Raw genomic sequence first — 27309 nt, forward strand, 5'->3', positions numbered from 1 at the left:
TTCATTCTGACTTTAGAAATGTTCAGCATTTATAACGTAAGGGAGAGAAGAGGTCGTCACTGTACTGTTTCAGAGATTCAGCTTAAAATTAGACTTTAAAACATTTTTAATAATTTATTTTTGAATAAGTGCATGTCTATCATAGTATAAAATTCAACTAGATTTAAAAAAAAAACGGATACAGTTGAAAGTACATCTTGCTTCCTCAGCTTTCTCAGGCAGATAATCCCCTCCAAAGAGGCAACCACTGCTACACTGGTTTCTTGTATATGCTTCCTGAGATAGTATATGCATTCACAAGCATATATGCAAATAGTCTTCCTTTTTATTAAGTAAACGTATACTTTTTGCATCTTGCTTTTTTCACCTAATATATTTCAGTTGTATATATAGAGCTGCCTCACTTTTTAACTGCTGTGTGGTATTTCCTTGTAAGATATAGCATAATTTACTAGTTCTCTACTGATAGGTATTTAAGTTGCTTACAATATTTTGTTATTCTAAACAATATTACAGTAGATATCTTTATAACTTATGTCATTTTGAATATGTACAGGTGTAATAACTCCTAGAACTAGAATTGTTGAGTCAGAGGTCATTTGCATTTTTTATTTTGATAGATATTGAGGGATTGCTCTTGACAGAGTCTGTGCCAGTTATGCCCCAACAGCAATATATTGATTGTTTCTCAGCGTCCTCATTATCACAGCATTTTATCAAACTTTCTGGTTCTTGACAATCTAAGGGAAAAATAGTAATTTATTGTTGTTTAATTTGCATTTCTATCATTATTAATGAGACCGAACATTTTGCATTTTCTTTCTGTGAGCTGGCTATTCATATCTTTACCCATTTTTCTGTTGGGATGGTCTCTTCATTATTGATTTCTAGGAGCCCTTTAAACATTAAAGAATTTAGTTATTTGTCTGAACTATGAGTTGCAGGTATTTTTTCCCAAACTGTCTTTGATTTTATAATGGGGTTTTTTTGGTGGAGGAAGGCAGATTTTTGCTTTTTTTAAAAAATGTTTATATAGCCAAATGTATCAGTGTTTTTTGGTTTTTTTTTTTTTTATGTCTTCTGGGTTTGGGATTATATCTTAAAAGGCTTTTTCTGCTCTAAGATCATCTTTTAAAAACAACCTCCCGATTTTTACTTTCTTGATTTTATTTGGTTTGATTTTTATGTTTATATCTTTGATTCATTTAAAGCTTAGTTTGGTGTAGGGATCCAACTTTATTAAATTGGAGTGGAAAATGAACCAACTGCTAATGGATCTGGTCGGTTAGGACATGAGTCCTGGTTGATTAGCTACGTGAGAATCATCCCCAACTCCCCATAGACTTTCTTACACTTTATTTCTCCAGCACCTGCTATGGTGCCCGAAACAAAGTGAGTAGCTAATAAACCTTTGATAAACTAATTTGAAAGGAAATTTCTAGATATGATGTCTTATCTTAGTTAGTTATTTGCCATTGTTCTAGTATATAGTGTTGAAAGAGATAGTGATACCACTAACAGTTGATTTCTCCTGCATAAAATCTTAGAATCATGAAATTTTAGATCCAGAGACTAGAACAGTTATTCACTCCACAAATAAATAATAAGTTCCTGTTACTTACAGGCATTCTAGCTAGGGATGGGGAGAAAATAAAACAAGTACAATATGTCATGTAGGGTAAGTGCTGTGAGTCAAAACAGCAGCGTATGGGCAATAGAGAGTGACAGGGAATGGAATGCTGCGTGGATGCCCACTGGCCCAGGTTGTGAAAGACATTAGTAAACGAATTGTCTCTACTTCATATGAGCACGTGTGCAAACAATGAAAATTGAAAGGTAGTGGGGGTTAAGCCTCCACAATCCTAAGTGTCCCCAGGGAGCTGAAAATCAATTGTCTCTGTCTGGGTCCATGTTATCTTTAGATTAGATTGTAAACTAGTGAGCAGGCCTATAATTTTTAGGTTGATTTTGTTATATTATGCATGCTTAGATTGACGTGAGTGTTCTTTAAGCAAATTAATAAATTTGTTGTTCTGATAAGAAACTAAGGTCATTTTATGCAAAAAGCCAAAATTGTATTCTACCCTTGGGCACGTCAGCCATGGCACTCTTCCCTACTAGTGGAAGTCTAGCTGATATTTCTTGCAGTAATTTCCAGACAATAGTCAAAGAAATCTTAGGAGAAAAGGCAGAAAGAACCAGTAGAAAGACTTAGGTTTTCAGTACCTTATACTGCCAACAAGAGTAGCTCTGCTTTTATCATTTATCTCATCTTATCTTCCAGTTAAGATTACATTTTGAAGTAATTTGAAGCCATACTCTGACCATGACCCACCATGTGTGCATGGAAGTGACAGGCCATTTTTAGGAGCACATCACTGCATATGGTTTAATTCCATTTAGACAGAGATGATGGCCTAAAAGAACTGGGAGTTGAAAATTCCATGGTGGAAACCCACTGATTAGGATAGGGATCCCTTTAATGTGTGCAGCGTTTTTTTGTGCATATGCTGGTTGCATGGAGAATTAGTGAATCAACCAAAACTTCCTAGTCGCTGAGCTATATTTTCCCAGGGTTGTCAAGAATTGTCAAGCCCTAAGTTAGGAGCATAGCATATTGGTGCCAAAATCAGATTTAATCAGCATTTCTAACATCTTGATTTATTCTTATTCCTTCCTACATGCTGCAAGAGGGTACTTACGTACCAAAATTTGTAGTAGAGGGTGATATATTTATTTTGGAGAATGTGCCTTGATATTTCAACTAAAGAAAATAAATGTATTATTGAGGTATTTTATTCCAGGCAAATCAGGACTCAATTCCACATAAGTCAGAATCAGTTTATACAGTCTTATCACTCACTGAGCTTATTTCAGTGATGAAGAATATAAATTGCTGAACATATCCTCTTCTGAAATGCTGTTAGTTGCAAATGGGTTGCAATACCAGCACTATTTTTTAATTTTAGAAGTTATTAAAATTTCTTAGCATATAGTGAAAACTGAGAAAAGCTACATACTTTACAAAAAGGTTTTTGGAGATCTTGGATTCTGTATGTGACACAGAACTTAACGTATTTGGATCTCCCAGTGCTGGGCACATAGTAGGTATTCAATACATATTTGTTGAAATAAATTTATTCAAGTATATTTTTATGAAGCCATCACATTGTATACCTTAAATATATATAATTTTTGTCAATTATACCTCAATAAACCTGAAAAACAATGTTAAGAAATAAATTTATTCAAAATGTAAAACTTTATTCCTTGCAATAAAAATAACATGAAGCAAGGAAATGCATTCAGTGACTTAAGATAAGCGAAATTAGTCTGGAAATACCATCATTTACAATCAAGGTTATCTTTTGGACAAGACGTAAGGACCTAGTATAATTTAGGGGAATCCATCATTCCCAAAATAAGGTTTTCATCTGTTCGCAGATTCCTGAAATGTCTTCATCTGGGAAAGCATGGCTGACATTGGTTCAGTTTCTTGATTTATTAGCTATTTGACCTTGGACAAGTCTGTTTCTTTGTTTGTAATGAGGATAATAATAGTTCCTCTACAAGTTTTTGTGAAATTAAATGAGATAATGTTTATAAAATGTTTGATCCATAGTATTCAACAAAACATAATTTTATTAATATAATACTATGTCCTTCCATTTAATCCTTAGAGTAACCATTTAAAATGCAAATACTGCTTGCCTCAGATGTACTTAGTCTATTTCAAAGTTTAAATGATAACAGATTTTGTTCCCATATTTCAATTGGAGAAAAGGGATTAACCGAGCAAATGGTCATTTAACACTTGAAATATCAAAAATTGAAAAGGCTAAGAAAAACCATACCCTGAGACTAGGGAAGGCAATACTAAACTCTGCCTGCCTTCAAATGGTTGAAGCCCCCTCCACTCCCACGCCAAAAAGAAAAGAGTTTTAGCCAAAAGAACAGGTGTTAACAGCAATGCTTGCACTCATTTATAGAGATTTTGAAAAATCAAATTGAATTTTACTATAAAGATCTTGATTCCCAGGGGATCCAGTAATTCATCTGCACATTTTACAATAAGACAAAGGATGGCATATAAACTCATAGTGCTTCAAGTTGTTAAATACATGAACAGTTTGCAGTGGATTTAATTACAGTTCTTAAAAACTATTTTGATACACTCTTTAGTAGGTAACTCGAGGTGGATCTAGACTTAAAGTCTTAAAGCTTTTAGGATCCAACTACCTATTTTATAATAGAACTCCATGTTCGTGATTTACCATAACACAAATGGCCTTTTGACTCTCAGAACCTTGTTCTTGTCACTCTGCTGCCTTCCTGCCTTTGAAATTTGGCTTTGAAATTTTCATTTCATTTCTTTCTAAAGGAAACTTTTGTAAATTGTTAAAGAGGTTTTTTTTAAAAAATATTTTGTCCCATTAGAGTCTTCAAATGGATTTTAAAATTGAACACACTTGGGATGGTTTTCCAGTGAAGCATGAGCCAGTGTTTGTCAGGCTGAATCCAGGTGATAGAGGAGTGATGATGGAAGTTAGCGCTCCATTTTTCAATGATCCTCCAGCCCCACTAGGAGAACCAGGAAAGCCTTTCAATGAACTGTGGGATTATGAAGGTAAGTGGAAGTACTGTATTTTATTGCAGACATAAATCTTTTTATAATAACCTCTCATAGAACTATTATTTTATCTTGCTGTAAGGAAGTGAGTGCTCCTGAGCAACTGACATGTGCAGTTTCTGATATTTCCTACCAATCTCGCACTCTTGACTTTTTCACGTGACCTATGTGACTTCGACTATATAACTAGAACAGTGAAAAATGGCAATTACAAATCCAGATTTTTAAATTGCTGCTATATTTCCTTCCTTTACTTCTGTTACCTATTCTAAGAAGAGTTCAGCATTTGTTTTGTTTTTAAGTATCTTCAAATTGCCACTTTAACCTTATAAACCTTCTTTATGGAAGCTTTGGGATGTTTCACTTATTATGAAAACACCATTAACTTAAACATGAAATGTAGTTTTTATTTTATACTGGCAAGTAATCTCACACATTAAGTGAGGGCTAAAAGACCGGCCATGAAATTCCAGTTTCAGGTTTGCTGTATGATCACCTTCTAATGAATCCTAATTAAGCTACCAAACTTATCTTTCTTAAATAATCTTTATGATGCCATTTCCTAGATTACAAATCACTACTGTCCCTAAGATAAGGTTCAAACCCTTCCCATAAGCTTCCAGGGTACTCCTGAATCAAGCTATCAAATTAAACGAAAAGTTCTTGACTTCCAAAAGGCTGATAGTCTCATTCGTGCATATTCTCACTCATGTACCTTTTCTCATTCTAGTCCTCCTGCCTCTAATGCACATCGTTCAAGGTCCAATTCAGGTTTCATTTCTTCAGAGAAACCTTCGATGACTCTTCTAGTCCATACTAACGTCTACTTTCTCTATACCATCTGTATAGTATGGATTTTGTCAGTGTTAATCTATCATATGTTAAACATACGTTGTCTTTTATTGTTATAGAACTTGTATATACCAGCTTCCTGTTGGTGTACACACTAATGTGAGTTATCTACTGGAGGTACTATAGACACCAAACTCAACAAGCCCTAAACTCAACTCATCCACTTCTCTCATAAGCTTGCTTCTTTCACTAATTGCCCAATCTCAATCAGTAGCACTATAATACATCGAATCACCAAATGTAGAAATGTGAGATCTTTCCAAGATATCCTTCTCTCTCACTCTCCATATTTGGATTTATTTGTTAAGTCCTGTCAGTTTCACCTCCTAAATGTTTCTCTCATTTATTATCTCTTCTTCATCCTACCATCCTTGCCATAGGTAAAAGAGTTTAAAAGGAACAATAAGACTCTGAGTATTTGATGGGGCTATATCTATATCTTAGATATTTTATTATTATAAAAATAACACATGGAAAACTAGAAACAACCTAAATGTCTATCAATAAAGAATTATGTGAATAAATCATAACATTCTATAGAAGAATACTATGCAGTAATTAAAAAGAATTAGGTATCTATATGCTGTACAGTTGTGTGTGTGTGTGTGTGTGTGTGTGAAAAAAGCAAGTTGTAATCAGAAAATGATTCCATATATATTTTTTTAATCTATGCAGGTAAAATAGATTATGGAAGGACAGAAGAAGTCTGATAGGTTTTAGAGCAAAGTGGGAAGAAAAGGACTTTGACTTTTTACTTACATATATGTTTATGTTCTTTTAATAATTTAAAAGAAACGTGTCACTTTTATAATTATACAGTTTTTAAAATAAACATGCTCAGAAAATTTCAGGAAATTATAAAGAAAAATCACTCACCTGTATTCCACCTGTCAGAGATAACCAACCATAACATTCTTGTGCCTGTTTTGTAGGCATCTAGGCACAGGCATATGTGCACATTTTTGTTTCATGTGCATTTGGTTATTGCTCTGCAGCCTACTTACCAAATATCATGGATATCTTCCTATATCAAAAAATATTTAACTGCATATTTTATTTTAATGACTGCATTATATTCTATTACATGGAATACACAGATTCCATAATTTAACAGGTCTCCTATATAATAGGATATTTATTTATATAACAGGAGATAACAATTTAGACCATTTCTTTTTGAGTAATGTTGTACTTTGATGAATAGCATCTTACTTCTTTTTCAGTTGTGTGATTATTTCCTTAGGATAAATTCCTAGAAGAAGATAACTAGCTCAGAGTCTGTGTGATATGTTCATTTCTTTACAACCTCACCAGCACTAAGCTTCATTAATATTTTTATTTTATGGCAATCTGATATGGGGGAAAAAAATGATGATTTATTTTCTATGTACTTTTTTCTTCCAGGCAATGTCTATTTATTTTATTTTTCCCTTTTCCTAGTGGTGATATAGCTTAATTAAAAATAATGCATTAATTCACTTTATATTCTGAAGGTATAAACAAATTATTTATTGTTAAAGCAAAATTAAGTTTCTCAATATGTCATATCTCTGTTTTCAAAAGTTGTGGAAGCATTTTTCTTGAATGACATAACTGAACAGTATTTAGAAGTTGAACTTTGTCCGTAAGTATAAAATATTTCTTCTAACTCACTACTACGTATTTTGAACACATTATTTTCTAATTATAAATCATATGGATATAGTAAAAGCTCACTAATTCTAGTTAACTAGTCAGAATGCTAATTTGAATTAATCTGAATTATATATAATTCCTTATTTTCAAGTAAATGTATAATGTAGAATATATAAGGTTTTGAAAATATTATGTTGATACTATTTTCAATTCACTAATGTAGTTGGTTTTCTAATAAATTTGAAGGAATTTTTGCAAAATGAAAAATTATTATAAAACTCTTTCATTATTTACTCTGTAAATTTGCATTATTATATATTAGCTATTTAGAAATAAAGGGAGGCATATTCATTATTTACTCTGTAAATCTGCATTATTATATATTAGCTATTTAGAAATAAAGGGAGGCATATAGGTATAACGAATTGAACTACTTTATGAAAATGTTTCTTTTAGGGGATGCTTTTAATAACTAGATTAAACTTTAATTGTATATATTACATAATTATGTATTCATGTATTCCTTCCTTTATTCATCATTCATTTACTGAGTGTATACTGTGTCACTTTATGTTCAGTGCCAAGGATAAAAACTAAATCACACATGGATTTTCCTAGACTTATGAAAAATATTAACCTTGGACTGTCTTTGTACAAATTTAACCGGTCCTTGGGAACTCTCTACCTGGTTGGCAGTTTTTTTCCTGTAGATGTCAAAAAGTAAATTTATACCTACCTGTTATCTAAATTATAAGAAATGTTAAGTTAATATTTAGTAATGAAATATTTCTTTATATTTCCATTACTCATTTAAAATGACATTTAAATACTTCTCAGCATCTGTTATCTAGTAGCCTTTGTCCTTTTGTAGACTGAGCAGAGTCCCAAACAGTTGATTTCAGTGAGATTTTAGATATCATCTTCTTTCCCCTTATTTTGATTTCTTGCTAATGCTAGTGTGGAAAATATAGCTATTCACAATTATATTTTTCAGAAGAGTAATTATATATCTTTGTTACCCTTCAACTAACATGCCAAAATCTTTTATTGAAAAATATGATTAATTCTCATAAACTGTAATGTGAGGTAAGAAAATTTCACCATACACGTAAGGAAGCTAAGGCAAATAGGTTTATAACTTGTCTAGAAGATAGTCAAGAACTTGGATCTGCTAGATTTCTAAAGTTACATCCTTAGTTTAAATTTTTAGATGATAATATCAGTTTATTTTTATAAAGTGATGACTTAGCATAAGATACATCAGATAAATATATTAGATAATTAGATTATCTTTTGTTAGGAAATTATTCAATAACCATAATGTATAAAATTAATAAATTCTAAAAGTTTGTTTTTAGATACATTAGGACAGTTAATAATGAAGAATCATGGTTTTGCTTCAGGCAATCAACTCCTGTGACAGTTAACCTCTAGGAAAGCAACTTGAATATGTTTGAATTTTTAAGAACTTTTATTGTTCTTAGGATATTCTTAAGGTTGCATAATAACAATAAAAAGAAACAGAGAACTTTTAAATAGAAAAGAATACTTGTTTTCTGTTAGACTAGTTTCTTGAAGGAAATCCTTACTGAAAAGCTCCCAACAGACCATCTGTGTCAAAATGTTTAGATATAGTCTTTTCCAGAGACCGTAAATTTGCTTCATGTAACTATTTGAAATCCTTTGATTCTTACTGACATGGATAATCCCAATTATGCTCTCTTATTAGAATTTTCTTTTGGGAGTATGTCGTGCTTCTCCTTGAAGATGTGACATCAGTGTCAGAACTAATGGTTGAAAGCAGGAAAACACAGCAGGCAGATAGGTCGAGGACAGTTGTATGAGAAAATAGTTACAAATTAAAGTCTTCAACCTGTTAAGTAGTTTTAGACAATCTATATTTTTATCTTCCATCTTCCTAATGAGCTTCAAGACAGTTTTCTTATAGAAATAACCTTTAATATGTTTGTTGGCTTTTGACCTGGAAATTGGTGCCAGCTTCCCTTAGGATACTTTCATTTTTGAAACGAGTTTTATTATGAACTCCAGATACCCCACCACTTTTGCATACTTTGTACCATCTAACCAATTGACGTATTTCATATAGTTTCCTATTTAAAGAATATAAAAAGGAGTCTGAACATGTGTAGCTTTATGCATTTGATGGCAATTGCCTGGAAAGTGTTAAACTCAAAGAAGCCATTTTTAAGTAACTGAACACGCTGGCTGTCCCTGTAATTATCCAATATTCATATTGCATCTTTTAATTATTTGGAAATTTAGTTACAAGCATACACATGGCAGATATGAAGGATAGTGAAGAAAATAATGTTTGTTTCAAACACTCATGAAGAATTTTAATTTTGACAGCCATGGACAGCATTTGGTGCTTTTACTCTCTGGAAAAAGAAATGTGTGGAAAGTAAGTAAATAAAAATATGAGACAAAATCCTTAAGTGTATAAGATATATATATATATATTTTTTAATGTTAATATATACATATTTAAATGTTAATATATTATAAATATGAATTTACCTTATGTGTTTCACATGTTGTTTCTGTAGCAAGAACTTGATCTATCATTCAAAGCGTCCAGAGGAGAGACAAAATGGGAAGGTAGAGCTTATCTTCCTTGGAGTTATTTTCCACCAAATGTGACAAAATTCAATTCATTTGCAATTCATGGATCAAAAGATAAAAGAAGCTATGAAGCTCTTTACCCTGTACTTCCACATGAGCTGCAGCAAGGACAAAAACCTGATTTGTAAGTAGAAAATAAATGAAAATATGTCCCAACTATAAGAGTTTTTAAAAATTAATTCTTGGTAGAGTAGTAGTAACATTTTTTGGTCAAAGAAGACACGTGTAAAAGCACCAAGTAGAGTCCTATGTTTCCTGATGGTCTTCAGTGAGTATTTGGCAGACTGACTTTGGACAAACATAGTCTGTCTCACTGCTGTCAGTAGAGCACTTAGATTTCCATGGCAGTGTGAGAAAAGTCTTGCTTAGTGAGTATTGCTACAACTGGCATAGAAGTGTGGTTGTAAGTTTATTTATGATCCCTTTCAGAGCTAAATGGCCAGAGGCATCTGTGTTTCCTGGTGTGAGCAAAGGGTTAATAAATCCTTTCCCCTGCTGCTTGAGAATCTGACATTAAGTCAGCTCTCTAGTTCTCTTCTCCTGGTAACCTCATAAGGATAAAAATGTCAGCTATGTTTCTAGGCAGCATAGATGGAGACAGCACAGCTTTGGGATTTCCCTTTAACAGGAATGTTCTCTGTGGGGACCCTGGAAGCTATACCTAGGGAGTTATTGCAAGAAATACTGTCTCCTGTTGGACAGCGGGCATACAAGCCAGGAGATCTCCTATGCTTTCCCATTTTGAGTCTGATCTCTTTGCACCTGAAGTTGTCACTTAAGGAGCATGTAACCCTGGCCAGCCTTATGAATGTTTCATGGACCGCTGCAAACACTACCAGCTCAGGGAGGAAAGCCAGCCACTGTCCTGGGGCAAGCTGAGATTCCCGCGCTATAGAGTGCACTCAAGTGGCCAACATAGTCTGTGGGTCTGCGTGTTTAGAAAAGCCTAACAGAGACATCCTAGTGGGCTTTGCACTGTGGTACACATATTTTGCTGCCTTTTCACCCTTGGAAAGCGCTGCATTGTTCTCCTTCTCCCTTGCCCTTCCTGTCGTGCTCTTACTCCGCTGTACTTGACTTTTTATCTCTTCTAGCTTATTCCTTTTTTCTGCCAGATGCATTTTTCCCTTTTCCCCTTGCTTTTCTAGGAAAAACCTCTTTCTCCCTTTCTTTCTCTTATCCTTCACTGTTGTTTTCTTAACTGCTTAATCTGGATTGACTAAAACTGGCTCAGCCTGGTCAGATGGGCAGAGTAGGACAGGAATCTAGATGTAACTCACCCAGGGCTCTCATATCAAGATGGCATGTTTCTCTGGCTCTTCACAAGCTAATGTATTCCTGTATTCAGGCTTCCTATGTATAGGTTATCAGAGGCTTACTCTAGGTAAAAGTATGATTATGCCATTGGCTAGGGCAGAGTGATTTCCTACAGAGCTGAGTTCCATTGCAGCACGTTAGCTAACCTTTCTCTCCTCATTAAACCACAATAGAAAGCTTCCTAATGGTTAAATGGTTTTCCTAGAAAGAAAAGAACTAGAATTTACCCTCTTTTACATAAACCTGCCTTGCTTTGGCAAAGGAGTCTGTTCTTTAATCTGTTGAGCTGAAACTTTTAAAAAAACAGTTATTTACATAACTGATATAAATCGTCAAAGTTTGAATATGAAAACATCTGTAAGAGCATAATATGATTTGTTTAAGGCTAGATGGAATGAGTCAGGTTTTCAGGGTTGGTTTTTATTTCTCCCTTCAGCTGTGAGGGAGCTATCTGCAGAACTGAAAGGAGAGTGCTTTGAGATATGGGTGAATATTTTCAGAGTTGAATGATTGCTAGAGTGAGAAAATTGTACATGTAGAATACATCTTACCTTTGATATTCTTAAAATGGAATGTCCTATAACAGATATAACAAAATAAATAGCCCTTCAGGACAGCTTGTTCACAAATGCATAATTCATTTCAATTCCAACCATCTTTTTCTTTGCATTTAGCCATCATCTGGAATACTTCAAGCCTTTCAATTTTAACACACTGCTTGGAGAAGAGTGGAAACAACCAGAGTCAGACCTGTGGCTAATAGAGAAACCTGATGTGTAGGAGTATAGTAGATGACCATATCAATCATTTCTTCTCTATACCTTTTAAGGTAAACTAATAATAAGTATGATCTCTTTCAAGATACCATGAACACATTTCAACAATAAATATTTCATAGAGGTCAGTGAAAGTATATAGTATCTCTGTGGCAAATTGTGTATGAATTAACAAGAAAGTAGAAAGTTCATGTATGATTTTATCTATAAAGTGAAAATGTTTCTTGGAGTCACTTAGCCCAGGAGCCATCATGCCAAGGGGTTCTACCATCTGCCTTGCAGCACCATCACCCCAAATATCCCGGACTCTGTCAACCACAATCAGTATTTCTCTTCCCACTCCACTAAACCTCAGCCAGCTTACAACTGAACATCTTATTTGCAAATTTTTGAACTCCATAGTAATGTATAATAATTCTTTACTCAGACTCCTCTGTCCATTTTTGAAATGAATAGAAAACAATGACATATTTCAGTTGAACAGGAGATGCACATCTGTTACGGCATTATTAAAATACATGTGCTATTTAATTAGCTGTATTTCCTGTCTTATGACTACTTTTCTTCTGTGGCAGAAAATGGAATGAAGTAGTCTTGAATTCGGGCAACAGATTCTGCTTTCATTTACAAATAAATGACATTTTCTTAATGCTGTTAAATAAGATGTCAAAATGTCTTCATTTTATTTTATAAACATCAAACACTCCTGGTCCATAATTTTCAAATTTTGTGTTATAATTCATAGCTTGAAGCCATCTAGTAGATTATCTATGAACTTCTCCACCAAATCTGGTCCTTTACCACCATTCTTAACTCAGAGATAAGCAGTCTTGCAGAAGAAGAACCTTTATTACTCGTACAGATACCTAGTTGCCTACCCAGCGATATACTTTTTCCTCTTCTTCTTTGCTAACTGTTTTATATAACTTGAATTTTTAGGGGATTTTCTCAAAAACTACATTTACTCATATTCCTTTGCAGGTAGAAATGACACTGTAGAACAGTTTAGGTCAATGAGATTTAAGTATACAGTGTTAGATGGGCCTGCAAGAAAAGATGCCTCGTAGATGAAGGACTCTGCTGCCATGTACCTTTTGTGCTTTGCCTTCCCTCTTCCTTTTTCCTGAATTATAGAATTGATACCCGAGGTAACATGCTTGCTCCATTGTGTTAATGAGGAGACAACCCAAGAATAGCTCAGTAGCAAGACAAAGGAGCCTGAGTTCCAAACAGCACAATAGAGTAACTTGTCATATCTGGACTGCTACCTACAGATTTCTTTATAAAGAGAAAATATAAACTGCCTAATTTGTTTCCACAAATCGATCTATAGATTCAATGCAATCCCATTTTAAAAAACCCAGAAGGCTTTTTTTTTGGTAGAAATTGACATGTTGATTCAAATTTTATATGGAAATGCAAAGGACCTGAAATAGCCAAAACAATTTTGAAAAAGTACAAAGTTGGAGGACTTATACTACCTGACTTTAAGACTTATTGAGCTTCAATAATGAAGAAAATATGACCTTGCATGATTTAGACAAATATATCAATGGAATAGAATAGAGAAACCAGAAAAAGAACTACATATAGTCAATTGATTTTTGACAAAGAGAAAGGGTAGTCTTTTCAACAAATTGTGTTGGAATAACTGGAAAAACATGAAAAGAAATTAACTTACCTAACAACTTACAGGAAAATTAACCTAAATGTGACTGGTGAAATGAAAAAAGTTCTAGAAAAACTCTTCACATTCAAGGGTAGACAAAGATTTTTTTCAAATAGGACATAAAAAGCACTAACTAAAAGAGAAAAAAAATGAGAAATTGGACTTCATCAAAATTTAAAATTTCTGTTTGTCAGAAGCTTCCATTCAAGAAAGCAAAGAGGCAGTCCAGCAATTCCACCCCTGGATATCTATATCTGAAAAAAAATGAGAACACTAATTCAAAAACATACATGCACCCCAGTGTTCATAGCAGCATTATTTACAGTTGCCAAGATATGGAAGCAGCCTAAGTGTCCATCAACAGATGAATGGATAAAGAAGATGTGGTACATATATACAGTTGAATACTACTCAGCCTTAAAAAAAAGGAAATTTTGCCATTTGAAATGACATGAATGGACTTGGAGGGCATTATGCTTAGTGAAATACGTCAGAGAAAGACAAATACTGTATGATATCACTTATATGTGGAATCTAAAAAATAAAACAAACTAGTGAACACACTCTAAGTCCCCTACATACGAACGGGTTCTGTTCCGAGAGTGTGTTCATAAGTCCAATTTGTTCATAAATCCAACAAAGTTAGCTTAGGTACCCAACTAACACAATTGGCTATATAGTACTGTACTGTAATAGGTTTATAATACTTTTCACACAAATAATACATAACAAAAAGAAAACATTTTTAATCTTACAGTACAGTACCTTGAAAAGTACAGTAGTACAGTACAACAGCTGGCATACAGGGGCTGGCATCAAGTAAACAGGCAAGAAGAGTTACTGACTGGAGGAGGGAGAGGAGGTGGGAGATGGTAGAGCTGAAGGATCATCAGCAATAGGAGACGGAGGGCAAGCTGCAATTTCACTCACGCCTGACGTTGATGGCACAGGTTCTGGTTCCTTGCCGGATTCAATTCTATTTACCCTCTTGAAAAAATGATCCAGTGATGTCTGGGTAGTAGCTCTTTTTTTCTCACCATAGATGACATGGTAGCACTGGACTGCATTCTGAATGGCTGCTGCAACCTTCATGTACCGTTCTACATTTGGTTCCTGTGCCTCAAAAATTAACAGTGCCTCCTCAAATAAAGAAAATCCCCTTGCCATGTCCTGCATCGTGAACCTCTTCGGTTCTTCAGTTACTTCTTCCTCTGTCTGTCTTCGTCCTTTCTCTGGGCACGTTTGCATCTTTGAAAGTTTGCAACTTGAAGATTCGTATGTATCATGTAAATGATAACTTTATAATATGGGGGCAAAGTAAAGCACAAATATCCTAGATACAATCAAAACCATAGAAAAGATTGAATTTGGATGTTGCACTTTGTGAGCTATCTGAAACCTACTATGTATCTTCTTTTTATCTGTTTAGATGTTTTGAAAACATCTCTTGACTTTCTTTTCTCTAGATAAGAAATATTTTCCTTCTTCCAATACCAAGCAAGCAAAAACACATTATGTAAACATTTTCTTTGGAAAGGAACATGCAGTTCAGGGAAAATTTATCCATTAGTAAGAGACAAACAATGCACCCTATAGAAACTTAGTATTTGAGAGTGGGTGTTTGTAATAGCTGTTTCAAATTTGTTTTTCCACTTTAGGACCATGAAAGAATATCATTTCTTTGTTTAAGATATGCATAAATGCATTTCCTTGCTGTGTTGTGAATTGTTCACTATAGTTATCAGGCAGATCCTCTCTTCTCGCCACATAACTAGATTACACAGTGCATGTATTTATTCAGGTGCTTTCTCGTGCGTTTTCTCAGCTCCAGTAGACTGTTAAGTCACAGTCCAGAGGGAAATATACTTTTTATTTTTAGCCCCCAAATACTGCTTTTTCAACCTTAAAAAAATTTTTGCCACAGAAAAAATAAGTCTCTTCCTTTTCTTCCTTCTTTTTAAAATGTTAGGCTTTGAGGGCAGAAGATAGTGAATATATTGATAACTAATTAATCTGATATTTAAAAAGAGAGAGGATGCAAGTGGTGGAGCAATTACAGTAAGCCCTCAACACCTGTGCTCATGCCTCAGAGCCCGAGGCTCATCTCCTCGTGCCCTTTTAAGTTTCCATAGGAGTTTAACATTGCTGTATTTCGGCACTTACCCCCACTGTGCATTAGGAAGCTCTCCTGACCCACCTCCCATCCTCTCAGCCTAACATGTTACTCCAGCAGCCAGCTGGACTCAGGGAACTGACAGCATCCTGTCTCATGGCTTGTCTGCTGCCTCAGCTTGTGCTGGCTAAAAGTATATTTAGCCAGTCTCGCGCATAAACTACCTTGGATGTGAGAGGGAGCTATCACCTCATGGGACAACGCTTTTTTTTTTTTTTAAATTTTTATTGGCATATAGTTGCTTTACAATGTTGTGTTAGTTTCTACTGTCCAGCAAAGTGAATCAGCTGTACGTATCCATATGTCCCCTCTTTTTTGGATTTCCTTCCCATTTAGGTCACCATAGAGCATTGAGTAGAGTTCCCTGTGCTCTACAGTAGGTTCTCATTAGTTATCTATTTTATACATGGTATCAATAGTGTATATATGTCAATCCCAGTCTCCCAATTCATCCCACCCCACCCTCCCATTCCCCCTTGGTATCCATACGTTTGTTCTCTACATCTGTGTCTCTATTTCTGCTTTGTAAATAAGATCGTCCAAACCAATTTTTGTGGATTCCACATATATGCGTTAATATACAATATTTGTTTTTCCAAGAAGGATGGGAGTAGGTGGATAAATACTCCTCTCTTTCATCCCTCGGGTTCACAATTCGGAGGTCGATTCCACACAGCTCCAAAGAAGACACCTAAAAGGATCACACTCCAGTTGCTCACAGCAGTGACCAAATCAAAACACAACTTATACCGCCTTTCCCTCATTTCCCGTTTTACTCTTCCTAGTTCTTTACTGCTGTCTGGAATTACTTTACCAAAATCAACCTATATGCAAGCCCTTGTCCCATGTCCGCTTTACGGGGAACCCAGGCTAAGTCAGTTGTTACCTAAAGTGGTCCTCAGAAGTAGCCCGTCAGGATGGGAATCAAGAACTGTATCACTCATGGGGCATTCAGTGATAGGGACCCCATAGGTGGTGTTGATGACCCTGGTGTAACATCAGTTACTAAGACTTTCACCAGTGGTAGACTGGCTTGAGGACCAGGTGTAGGTCAAACATCAGTGTGAGAGATAGCACTTGGCATAGAAGCAGTGGAAACAATAGGGACTGTGGAGTTAACTGCTTTTTTTTTTTTTAAACAATTCGGACGTTGAAATAATTTCATTTGCTCTTTCTCCACTAATAAAAAGTAACAATTTGGAGGGGATTCTGAGAAGATGGTGGCGTGGGAAGCACCAGGAATGTGTCTACCCACCTAGACAACAATTGCACCCGCAGAACTGTCTGATGTAATTGCTTTGGAACTCTGGAGTCTGTTGAAGGTGGAGTTGACTGCTTTCTGATAAAGGCTTTGGAAGCCTTGAAAAATGAAAATAGCCAACTACAAACTAAAGGCACTTTGTGAGCATCAGAAAGATGTACATTGACATTTGAATTAGCCAAATTTCCAGCAGCTGGAAGGCAGAAAGTGTGGAAAGTTGAGTTCAGGATTTAGTGGTAAGGGTAGCTATACTGCAAAGGAGACTGAATGCTCGGCTTTGACTCCTGTGTTGAAATTAGGGTCCTCATAAGGAAAGAGTGGGACCCTGAGACCTGGAATGAGGACATTTGTATGGATGAACCTATTCTGGCATATTTTGAGCCCCAGATTTCCCTTCACCCTCTGGGCTGGCAGAAGCAGCTCCTTTACCCTCATCAGAGGCAATCATCCTCAGCTTGCCTAGACATTCCCCCCAAAACCTCACCTGAGGCGGATCCTCAGAAATAGTACTTGCCAAAACATGCCATTTCCTCACCAGACTGAAAATGAGGGTCAGATTGCAGCACAGCTCAAGGGGCAACAGCAGTAATAAGTACTGTGAAGAAGTACATGGGAAGAAGTACTGCGTTCACCGAAAGGTTATAGGACCTGGAACCAGGGAAGCACATGTTGGAGTGGATCTAGTTATTCTGCTAGAGAAGGTAGTATATATGGCTGGAAAGGGGAAAAATTTATTGGCACGGGATGTTAAACTTGGGGCTTAACATCTTGACAAGGCTAGTTCGGGGAAAATACAAGATAAGTCTAGAGCATCTTCTAGTGCCAGAAAGTAAGGAAGCACTAAAAAGGAAAATAAATAACTAAATCAGTGGGCACGACCCATTTTCTGATCACTTCTTGTCCTAATTTTTCTCTATAAGAAAAAAATTTATAAAATTGACTATTACAACCGTTTATTATCACCAACAATTATTTTCCATGTAAGGAATAGTGAAAAGATTATCACTAGAGCTAGGATGACACATGTATGAAGAATATAAGAAACCAGAAGTTATAAATCTATGAAAAGTGAGGAGTCTCTGTACAAATTTTACCTTATCATTTCATGATAAATAGTACTTAAAATATTATTTTCCATACAGTGTGATCCATAGTTAAATTTTATGCCTGATGTTTATAAATCTAATATGTAATTTAAAGGAGAAATAGTAGAAAATATTGTCAAATGATATACACTTGACCATTTGTATGAAAATTACAGTAATATGTAATAACATAATTGGCTATTGAGAGAGCTTTAGTGTTTTTCTGTTAATTTTTTACTTTATACTAAAAAACTCACAGAGAATGCATAGTTTAGTAAAAACTAATTTTCTTCTGACAGCCTATCACCTGAAATATCCATTAAGTAGTATATCTGATTCAATAGTACACTGAAAACCCATGTTTCTAATAATGCCCTAAGGCACTGTAGTGCCTGGAGTACATCTTTTGAAGAGATAGCTTTGCAGACATAGAAAACCAAACTATAAATGGAAGCATTCAAAGCAGTAAAAAATGTGCTAAATACAAATGTATGTTTTTGAATGAGCTTTGAAAAAATAGTCTGAAGAAAAAAGATAATACCACAAGTAGTAAGCTTTGGTATATACCGTAGAAACACCAAGTGTCCTGTATTCCTGCAATAGTCCTGGTTTTCTCCTAACTGCCTGATTTTATGCAAATCTTTTCATTAAAATTTCTAATACTTATTATTTTTCAGGAACCATATATTTAATTTTGACAGCAACCTCAAAGAGTCATATATCTTGAGGTCCAAGAGGGAGGGGATATATGTATATGTATAGCTGATTCACTTCGTTGTACAGCAGAAACTAGCACAACATTGTAAAACAACTGTACCCCAGTAAAAATAATAATAATAAAGTTAAGGAAACTGAGAGCTTCAGAGATTAAACATATTCCCCAAGATCATACAGCTAAGGAGCAGTAGATTTGAACCCAGGAAGTTTGGTTCTGGAGACCGGGCACTTGTCAACTTTACTACAGCCTCTATGAGTCTTAACTACTCATCTGTAATATAAAGCTACAGAACTAAGTTCTTTTCCTCCCTGATTCTATAAATAAAATTAACATAGAAGAAAAAAGAGGTTGATAAGCCCTTCACTTTTTTGTGGTACACTTGCAGAGAAGATGGGTATTCAAGTTGCTCCTTTTTAATAATCCACTTATTAAGAGAAACACATTTTTCCCCCCAGGCTCCTCTAGGGTACAATTTATGGCAGCAGTGCAATGTCACACCTGCAAATTGTCACTGCAGCAGGTATACTTTGGTAGTAGACTAGTGGCTAATCTGAATGCAGATCTCTTAGGATTTATCCTGAGTAGGGAATGAGTCACAGTGTAGTGGAATATCAGAGAGGAAGAAAACCCAGGCTGCCTCTATACTAAATGCTTTTACTAACCTGGATTTTGTCAAAGATCAAAAGACAAGCTTCAGAAGATATGAAAACTTCGGCAACCAAACCACACGCTTGAGTAACATGCAATAACTATATAGCCTTTTGTCTTTTAAAATAATTTACTTATTTATTTATTTTTGGCTGCGTTGGGTCTTCGTTGCTTGTGCGGGCTTTCTCTAGTTGTGGCGAGTGGGGGCTACTCTTCGTTGTGGTGTGCAGGCTTCTCATTGCAGTGGCTTCTCTTGTTGAGGAGCACGGGCTCTAAGCGCACAGGCTCTAGACGCGCGGGCTTCAGTAGCCATGGCTCGCGGGCTCTAGAGCGCAGGCTCGGTAGTTGTGGCGCACGGGCTTAGTTGCTCCGTGGCATGTGGGATCTTCCTGGACCAGAGCTCGAACCTGTGTGCCCTGCATTGGCAGGCGGATTCTTAACCACTGCACCACCAGGGAAGCCCTATAATACCCTTTTATCTCCATGTATCAGAAACTGAAGAAATTTAGCAGTAATTTATTCTAAATGATCTTATAGTCTACTTGTGCAGAAAACCTAAAAGTTGTGAGTATCTGCTTTCCTGTCCTTAGTATTTTGCTGTTTGCAACAGTGACGATGCATCTGTTTTCCTTTCTGAGAAAATGATCATCTGTCAAAAATAATGCAGTAAATTAATTTATATCAGTGACTTTTCAAATTGCAGGTTGCACACCCTTAGGGAGTAGACTATGGAATCTATATAGTGGATTGTAACCCATAAATAATTAAGTAGAGTTGAAAATAGAAGAATGAATCATATTTATTAAGTACATATATTGTTTCAAGAGTTTTGTCCTTATTTTGGATCTAGTCACAAAAGTTCAAAATCTATCAGTTTAGAGTGTTTACAGAACATAGGCTTTAAACACTCTGGTTGTTCACAATATTTTCCTCTGGGTAACTAGTTAATATCTAAAAGATTCTCAGCGATTAGTGACTGAAGAAGATTTGGAGGGGAATCCCAAACTCAAATGTGTCTCTGATGCAGCTTAAAAACTAAGGAAAGAAGTATGGCCTTCTACTTTATTCCTCAATTTTATTTATAAGTTTTAAAAGATAGATGCATAGATAGGTACATAGAGAGATAGATAGGTAGGACTTACAGAGTTATAGAGCCTCAGATTTTAAATATATTTATTGGAGGTGGTCCCTTTCCACAATATGTAGCTCTTTTTCTAATCTATAAATTAAGATGCTTTGGGTTGTAAGTACAAGTAAGCTCAACTCAAGCTACCTTAAACAGTAAAAGGAGATATGGCATACTTCTGGTAGTTTGGTGTAGAGGTTGACATTCTCACAGTGTCATCGGGTTTCTAGTTCTATTTATATATGGTTTTCTTGCTCTGCCATCTTTTAGGTCGTCTTCATTCAAAGACATCTGTCCTTTTTGTATATGAAATGACTGTGGGTATTACAGGTATCACAGTTACAAACCACAAAATCCAACACGAGAAAATACTCAATGAATTATGGCACTATTCTAGATATTTTCCTCATTTTATGAAAATTACAGAGTTTTTTGCAGTCTGGATTTTGATAATTATATTCCCATGCTCCCATCTGTCTCCTGTATTGTCTGTGAATTACATCTAGAAGCTTGGTTACATCCAGGTTCAATTATTGGTAAGAATATTTCATAGATGGTATTATAGTATTCTTCTGTCAGGAGAAGCGTAATGCCTGGTTGTCTCCATTTCATGATGTTAGAAGCCATTGATGAACATTGCCGAAATCCATGAGTGATAACCCAGTTTTGCTTTTACTTCCATATTTTATAGCTTTTGAATTATCTCAATTCAACTATTTGGATACCAAGAAGAACTGTTTTTACAAGATAAATGCTTGATTCTTTTCTTTGATTTAGCTGTTTTCTGAATACTTGGTCCTCTAGCAGTCTCCAAAGGTGACCAGTGAGATTTTTTAAAGTATCTTTCTGAACTCATGGATTAAAAATAATTTATGTGTATTAATTCACTGCAGTTTCCTCATTGATGTTCGATGTGTTCCATCTTTGGCCAGTAGAGTCTCTTTAAGTTGGTTTCTAAGTCTTTTGACATGACCTTTGTCGTCATTAATAGCTTTTTTGCTTTCTGGTATGACAAGATGTTCCAGGTTCATCTTGGACATTGCTTGCTATAGACATAGAGCTAGCCATTTCTCCAGTAATTCTTGGTTTCTCTTAGTGGCAAATGATATTTAGAGACCACTATTTGGACACTAGGAGTGCTCATTGCTAACGGGTTGGGTATATTTTTCTAGTCCTTTTAAAAAATACATCATGGTTTCATATGGATACTTGCTACTTGATCTCATACATTTTATATCTATTTCCCTTCTAACACAACCCAAAGTGGTTTTCAGTGATTTCAACATAATTTCTCATTTGTTTTTTCCCATAAAATGTACAACAGACTCTGAATGAATTAACAATACAACAATATGATTACTAGAAAGAGTTTAAAGGGTATTTTTGTTTTTGCTGTTCTTTTTAACCTTAGAGTATATCCCAGCAAGGATATACAGCCAAATTCCCATGTTTAAAGCCGCTTTAAAGTGGTTTCTGTGTATTATGCCACCAAACTCAATACAATTAAGTTCATTGGTTCCATTCCCCTTTCACTTTGGGGGAATTTTTTTTTTTTTTTAAATACTTCTGAGGTTTCAACTTCAAATCTATGAATCAAGATATACTCAGAGAAGTCTGGCCTCTATTCTTGTTCCCTCTAACCCATCACCTCTCCCCCCTTATAGATAACCATTAAAAAATTTATAGTTCACACTTCCATTTTTAATATAAGCAAATATGTATAAATGGTCATATCCTCTCATCTTAGGTATAAATGTTAGCATACTAGAGCTAACAGAAAGGATTCACTGTCAAATAGACTTATAATTAAGGGGTCTTACCCAGATTTACTAATAAATAAAGGGTTCTTATTCCAGATTTAGTAATGATTTCAAGGATATAAAATCAAAAGACTCACGCAAATCAAAGAGAAATTTAGTCCATCCTGTGTGGCTATCTTGGTATTTCCTTTCTGCATTGGATACATTCTCTGGCCAGTAATAGATGAGGTCTTTAAACGAGATTTGTGTCTGACCTCACATAGCAAAAGAGGAGTTGTTTAAATTATGAAGCATCTCCATTTTGTATTTAGATTGGCAAAGAGCCTATGTGACATTTTCCCCAGAGCCATGCCTTATAAATCCATAGATTCAAGGGATAATCTTGCTAAGAGAATTCCACAGATAGGGGCACTCCTACTAGCAAATTTCTTTAGCCTAAAGATATTTAGACTGTGTTTACAAAAATATTAGTCTGGGACACCTGTGGGGTTTTTTCCCCCAGAGAATGTTCTCTTGGTAGTCAGAGAGAAACAGATCATGGGCCAGCAGCTTATAAGGAGCAAGAATTTCCTCTACCGAATACCTTAACAATGACCATACTGCTTCATAGGTCTTTTAAATTTCTTTTACAACTCAGTTACTCTTTTTCTTCCTTTATCCACAGTAATTTGAACCTTTTTACAGTGTGTTGATGGAAGCATTTGTGTGTAAGTTACTGAGGCCAAATTCACTGCCTTCTCTGGCCAGTTAGTTTCCATAGGTGTTGTATCTATGGGGAGATTTAATTCAGCTTCCTCAAAATACTTTCTCATCCTGGGGAATCACTGTTTGCATAAATCTTGCTTTTTATTTAATTATATAAATAAACTTAAAAATTCTTTGCTGCACCACACAGCTGTAGAAGAGAAATTAATATTTGACACACCATGTATTAGTTAATATTATAGGATCATTCTGTTCCTTCTCAACAGAAATGACTTCCCCTATACCACATTCCCCATTATAGGGGTGGTGACTAGAGTCCATTGTTCAATAAATTCTGGATCCCATTTGGTTTGTTTCAGATGTTATGGTACAGGTTTTTACAGGTGTCATTATGTAACATTCATCTCTGCTAGGGAAGACACAGGTTGCTTCTGTATCCAAACCTCCATACCTGCTGGTTTTAAGAACCCAGGTAGCTAACTCAGGAATCTGATTAAGGCATCTGCCTTACAATTCCGGTCTCTTTTCAGAGCTGGAAACCGATTTTTTTTGGTGAACATCCACATGACCCACATTCTTAATTTCCACAGAGATTTCCTTAATTGAGTGCCACATAAGGATATTCTCTATTGTCTAATGATCTAGGACCCATTTGCAGTTGACTACAGCCCAGAGTCTGCAAATATCCAAATGCTCCTCTGAGATCAGGAGCCCAGTTCTTCTCCCACTGCTAAACTAGCAGCCCTGAACTCTGCCAAATTTGCAGCCTTGCCTGTTCCTTCTCCCCTCAAGGTTTTTTCTATCAGCAAGGCACATAGCTGCCAATTTCCAAACAGTAACACGGCCTCAAAGCAGGAACTCCCTTTAGTGAACCAGGCAGCTGCTTGTCTTGGCTGGGGTAAGAATCACAGGGCTTGGACCACTGAGCAAGGTAGGGAAGGGAGATCCTTGGAGGGCTCTCTCATTGGCTCTGTGAGCAACATTCTCTCGTATTCAGTGCGCTCCCCCCAAACTTCCCACCTAGTGCACTCTTCCATGTAGCATTACCTCTTAGTCAACTTTGCTGTGCTGCCTTTTCTCTATTCAATATCTCTCTGGCATCGTCCAAGGCAGGATTGATATCTAGCCTCAGAATTATTTGATGCTCTTCTGTGGTGGGGGGCAGTTTGACCAATACCCAGTAACAAGCTAGCAACTGTCTTTCAAATGGGCTTCAATGAACAGCTGCCTCTTAGTTTTCAAGTCCAAATCTAAGAGGTCTTGCTGAGTAGCCCTATTTGATTTCTCCCAAAGGCTTCACATCTACATATATTCTAGGAGGTGAATATTCTTATATAATCTGAGCAGCTGGACCATGAGGTCTTAGTTGGGCTCCCTGTGCCACCATCCTCTGCAAATCTTTTTTTTATTCTCAGAACCCCACTTAAAATAAGATTTATTTTTGATAACTTTGTGATAGGGGCTAGCAATATTCTTATAGGAGCAATGTGATTTTGCCAAAACTCAAATCCTAGCTGTGAGATTCTTGCTTGTTAGAGACAGTAACTTATTTCTCACAGTTTAAGGAATGTCTCTTGTTGCTCCTGGAATTTCTTAGATTGGGCTGGACTTGAATTTTAGCTGGATTTATCATCCATCCTCTATCTGTCATAAAGGTGATTGTGGTTCTTAACTTCTCTTGACCTTTCTCCTCTGAGAAGTCAATTAGCATAATAGCATCTATGTAGTGCATTAACTTGCTCTTAATGGTTGTTCAGTACAAATCCTGACTCACTAGATTATGGCAATATGCCAGGAAATTTAATGTGCAGTACAATAAATTTACACTGATTTCCAGTCCATGAAAATGCAAACTGTGTCTGGCTAGATTTTGAATCTGGGATTGATAAAATGGCATTGCGTTAGATGTTAAGTTAGATGCATACTGGCATAATAGACTGCCTTGGTCTGTTGCACTTCCTGTTTAGTTTTGAAGATTAGGTGTAACTGAAGCAATCAGAGGAACCACCTTGTTTGATCCTTGACAATCTATTACTTTCCTTCAGGAAACTTCTGCCTTATATAGTAGCTGGGACTGATAAAAGGGGGTTAATGGGAATCAAAACTCCACCTTAACCTTTTCCTTAATTAGAACAGTGATCTATTATTGCCCTCCTGGAATTCTGTATTGCTTAGAGTTAATGCCTGGGGAGGATTCAGGCAATTCCAGAAGTTCTCATTTAGCATGGTTAATTAAAACTGGGTGAGAGGTGGATTTAGGCAATATCCCCTGTGAAAAGAACAAAGGCAACAGGTCCCATGTTTTCAGCTACAGGACTTAAGGGGGCTATATTTTAGTCAATAGACATCTCCATTTTATATTCAGATTATTACATTGATTATGTGACATTTTCCAAGGACCCATACCCCACAAATCCAAATCTAGCATTTTCTTTTTATCATAAGCAATCTTAAACCAACCAAATACATCCTGCTAAAAGTATTCCATTGACAAGGAAATGCGAGCAAATATCATTATTTTACCAGATTTGTCACGATCTGGTTTACAAGGAGATTTGATTGGGTCACTTTCTTTTTACCTAGGACATTCCCATATAAAAGAAGAAAGTAGATTTCTATTCTGCTGCTTAACTATTTACTTCATACAGACTTCTGTATTTTTGCCAGTATATCTTTGGAATATGATCCTAGGAATAGCATTTTCTGAGTCTAAGGGCAAACACATATACACTTTCGCTAGAAAGTACAAAATTATGTGCCATAGGGAAATTTGTATTTCTACCATTAACGTATGACAGTTCCTGTTATCCCACAGCTTCTCCAACAGAGTATGTTATCACACTTCCAAGATTTTGCTATTCTGATAGGTGAGAAATGGTATCTCAGATAATTTGCTCTTAACGTTACTATGACCTTTTTGGACATCATCTCACTTGTTTATCAGAATTTGACAATGTTGATCGTTCCCTCCTAGGTGTCCCTCCCTTGGCTCGGGGATATCACTTTCTCAGTTCTCCTTCTAACTCTTCTTGGCTTGTTCCTTCTCTTTTCAAACTTTAAAAATGGAATTTGCCAAGATTCAATCTTTAGACCTCTTCTTTCTATATATTTACTCCCTTGGTCACCTCAGTCAATATAGTGGTTTAAAATACAGTGTACGTGCTCATGATTCCCAGGTGTATGTCTTCATCCTCCTAGTGTGTGCATGAACATATGCACACCTCTTCGTATTGCCCCTAAGCTGTCTAATGAGCATCTCATATTTGCATGTCCAAAGCTGAACACTTTTTAGCCACCATACCTGATATTTCCCAAGTTATCTTATCTTAAATGGCAAGTCTTTCTGTAGTTCAGGACGGAAATTTCTTTGTCATTTGACCCAAATCCAATTCATTGACAAATCTCATCATCTCCACTTTTGGAATATATCTATCCAGAATCTCACCACTTCTTAACGCCTTCATTACTACCACTCTTACCCAAACCACTGTCATCTTCCCTGGATTATTGAGACCCTGAATTATTGCAGTAGTCTTTGAACTGGTCTCCCTGCTTCTCCCTTTGCCCTGCTCCCCTGCACCCCAACCCCCATGCCTATTCTCTAAACAGAAGCCAGAATCTACTTTTTAAAAGCAACATTTTTCAGGTAAGATTCACATAAAATAAAATGTACTCATTTTAAATGTACAATTTGATTACTTTAAAATATCCCCTGTGCCTATCTGTGGTCAATCCCCGCTCCCACACTCAAACCCAAGCAACAACTGATCTATTTTCTGTCCCTACAGTTTTGCCTTTTCTAGGAATTTCAGATAATTATATACTATGATTTCAGTCTTTTGTGTCTGGGGTCTGTCACTGACATGATGTTTTTGAAATTTATTCATGTTGTTGCATGTATAGGTAGTTTGTTCCTTTTTATTGCTCAGAAGTATTCCATTGTATGGATATACTACAATTTATTGATTCACCTGTTGATGGACATTTGGGTTGCTTCCAGTTTCTGGCTATTTTACATACAGGTGCTATGAACATTTGTATACATGTATTTTTGCAAACATAAGTTATTAATTCTCTTCGGTAAACATCTAAGAGCAAAATTACTGAATCATATGGTAACAGTATATTTAGCTTCTAAGAAAATGATAAATTGTTTACAAAGTGGCTTTACCATTTTATAGAACTAACAGAGAGTTCTCATTGTTCCACATTTTCACCAACCTTGATATTGTCAGTCTTTTAAATTTTAGACCTCAAATATGGGTGTGCTGATTTCTCAGTGTGGTTTTAATTTGTATTTCTTGGCTGACC

The 27309-nt window shown here is 35.8% G+C and overlaps 1 protein-coding gene across 10 annotated transcripts in view; it reads left to right on the forward strand.

Annotated features, from left to right (window-relative positions):
- C5H4orf33 (chromosome 5 C4orf33 homolog) overlaps positions 1-27309 on the forward strand; it is a 202442-nt gene that overhangs the window by 5776 nt on the left and 169357 nt on the right. For 6 of the 10 annotated variants that reach the window (XR_009503489.1, XR_009503491.1, XR_009503487.1 and 3 more), the window contains exons 3-7: positions 4438-4627; positions 7046-7106; positions 9488-9539; positions 9685-9884; positions 11752-11906. Coding sequence is in view for 4 of the 10 variants with exons in the window: in XM_059924264.1 (XP_059780247.1) it covers positions 4447-4627; positions 7046-7106; positions 9488-9539; positions 9685-9884; positions 11752-11857 (600 nt within the window). In the remaining 6 variants the exon portion in view is untranslated. Of the gene's footprint in view, positions 1-4437; positions 4628-7045; positions 7107-9487; positions 9540-9684; positions 9885-11751; positions 12516-27309 lie in introns of those variants that run through there. The other 4 variants (XM_059924264.1, XM_059924265.1, XM_059924262.1 and 1 more) reach the window with 1 other exon arrangement.

This window comes from Balaenoptera ricei, chromosome 5 (assembly GCF_028023285.1).
Source record: "Balaenoptera ricei isolate mBalRic1 chromosome 5, mBalRic1.hap2, whole genome shotgun sequence".
Classification (NCBI taxonomy): domain Eukaryota; kingdom Metazoa; phylum Chordata; class Mammalia; order Artiodactyla; family Balaenopteridae; genus Balaenoptera; species Balaenoptera ricei.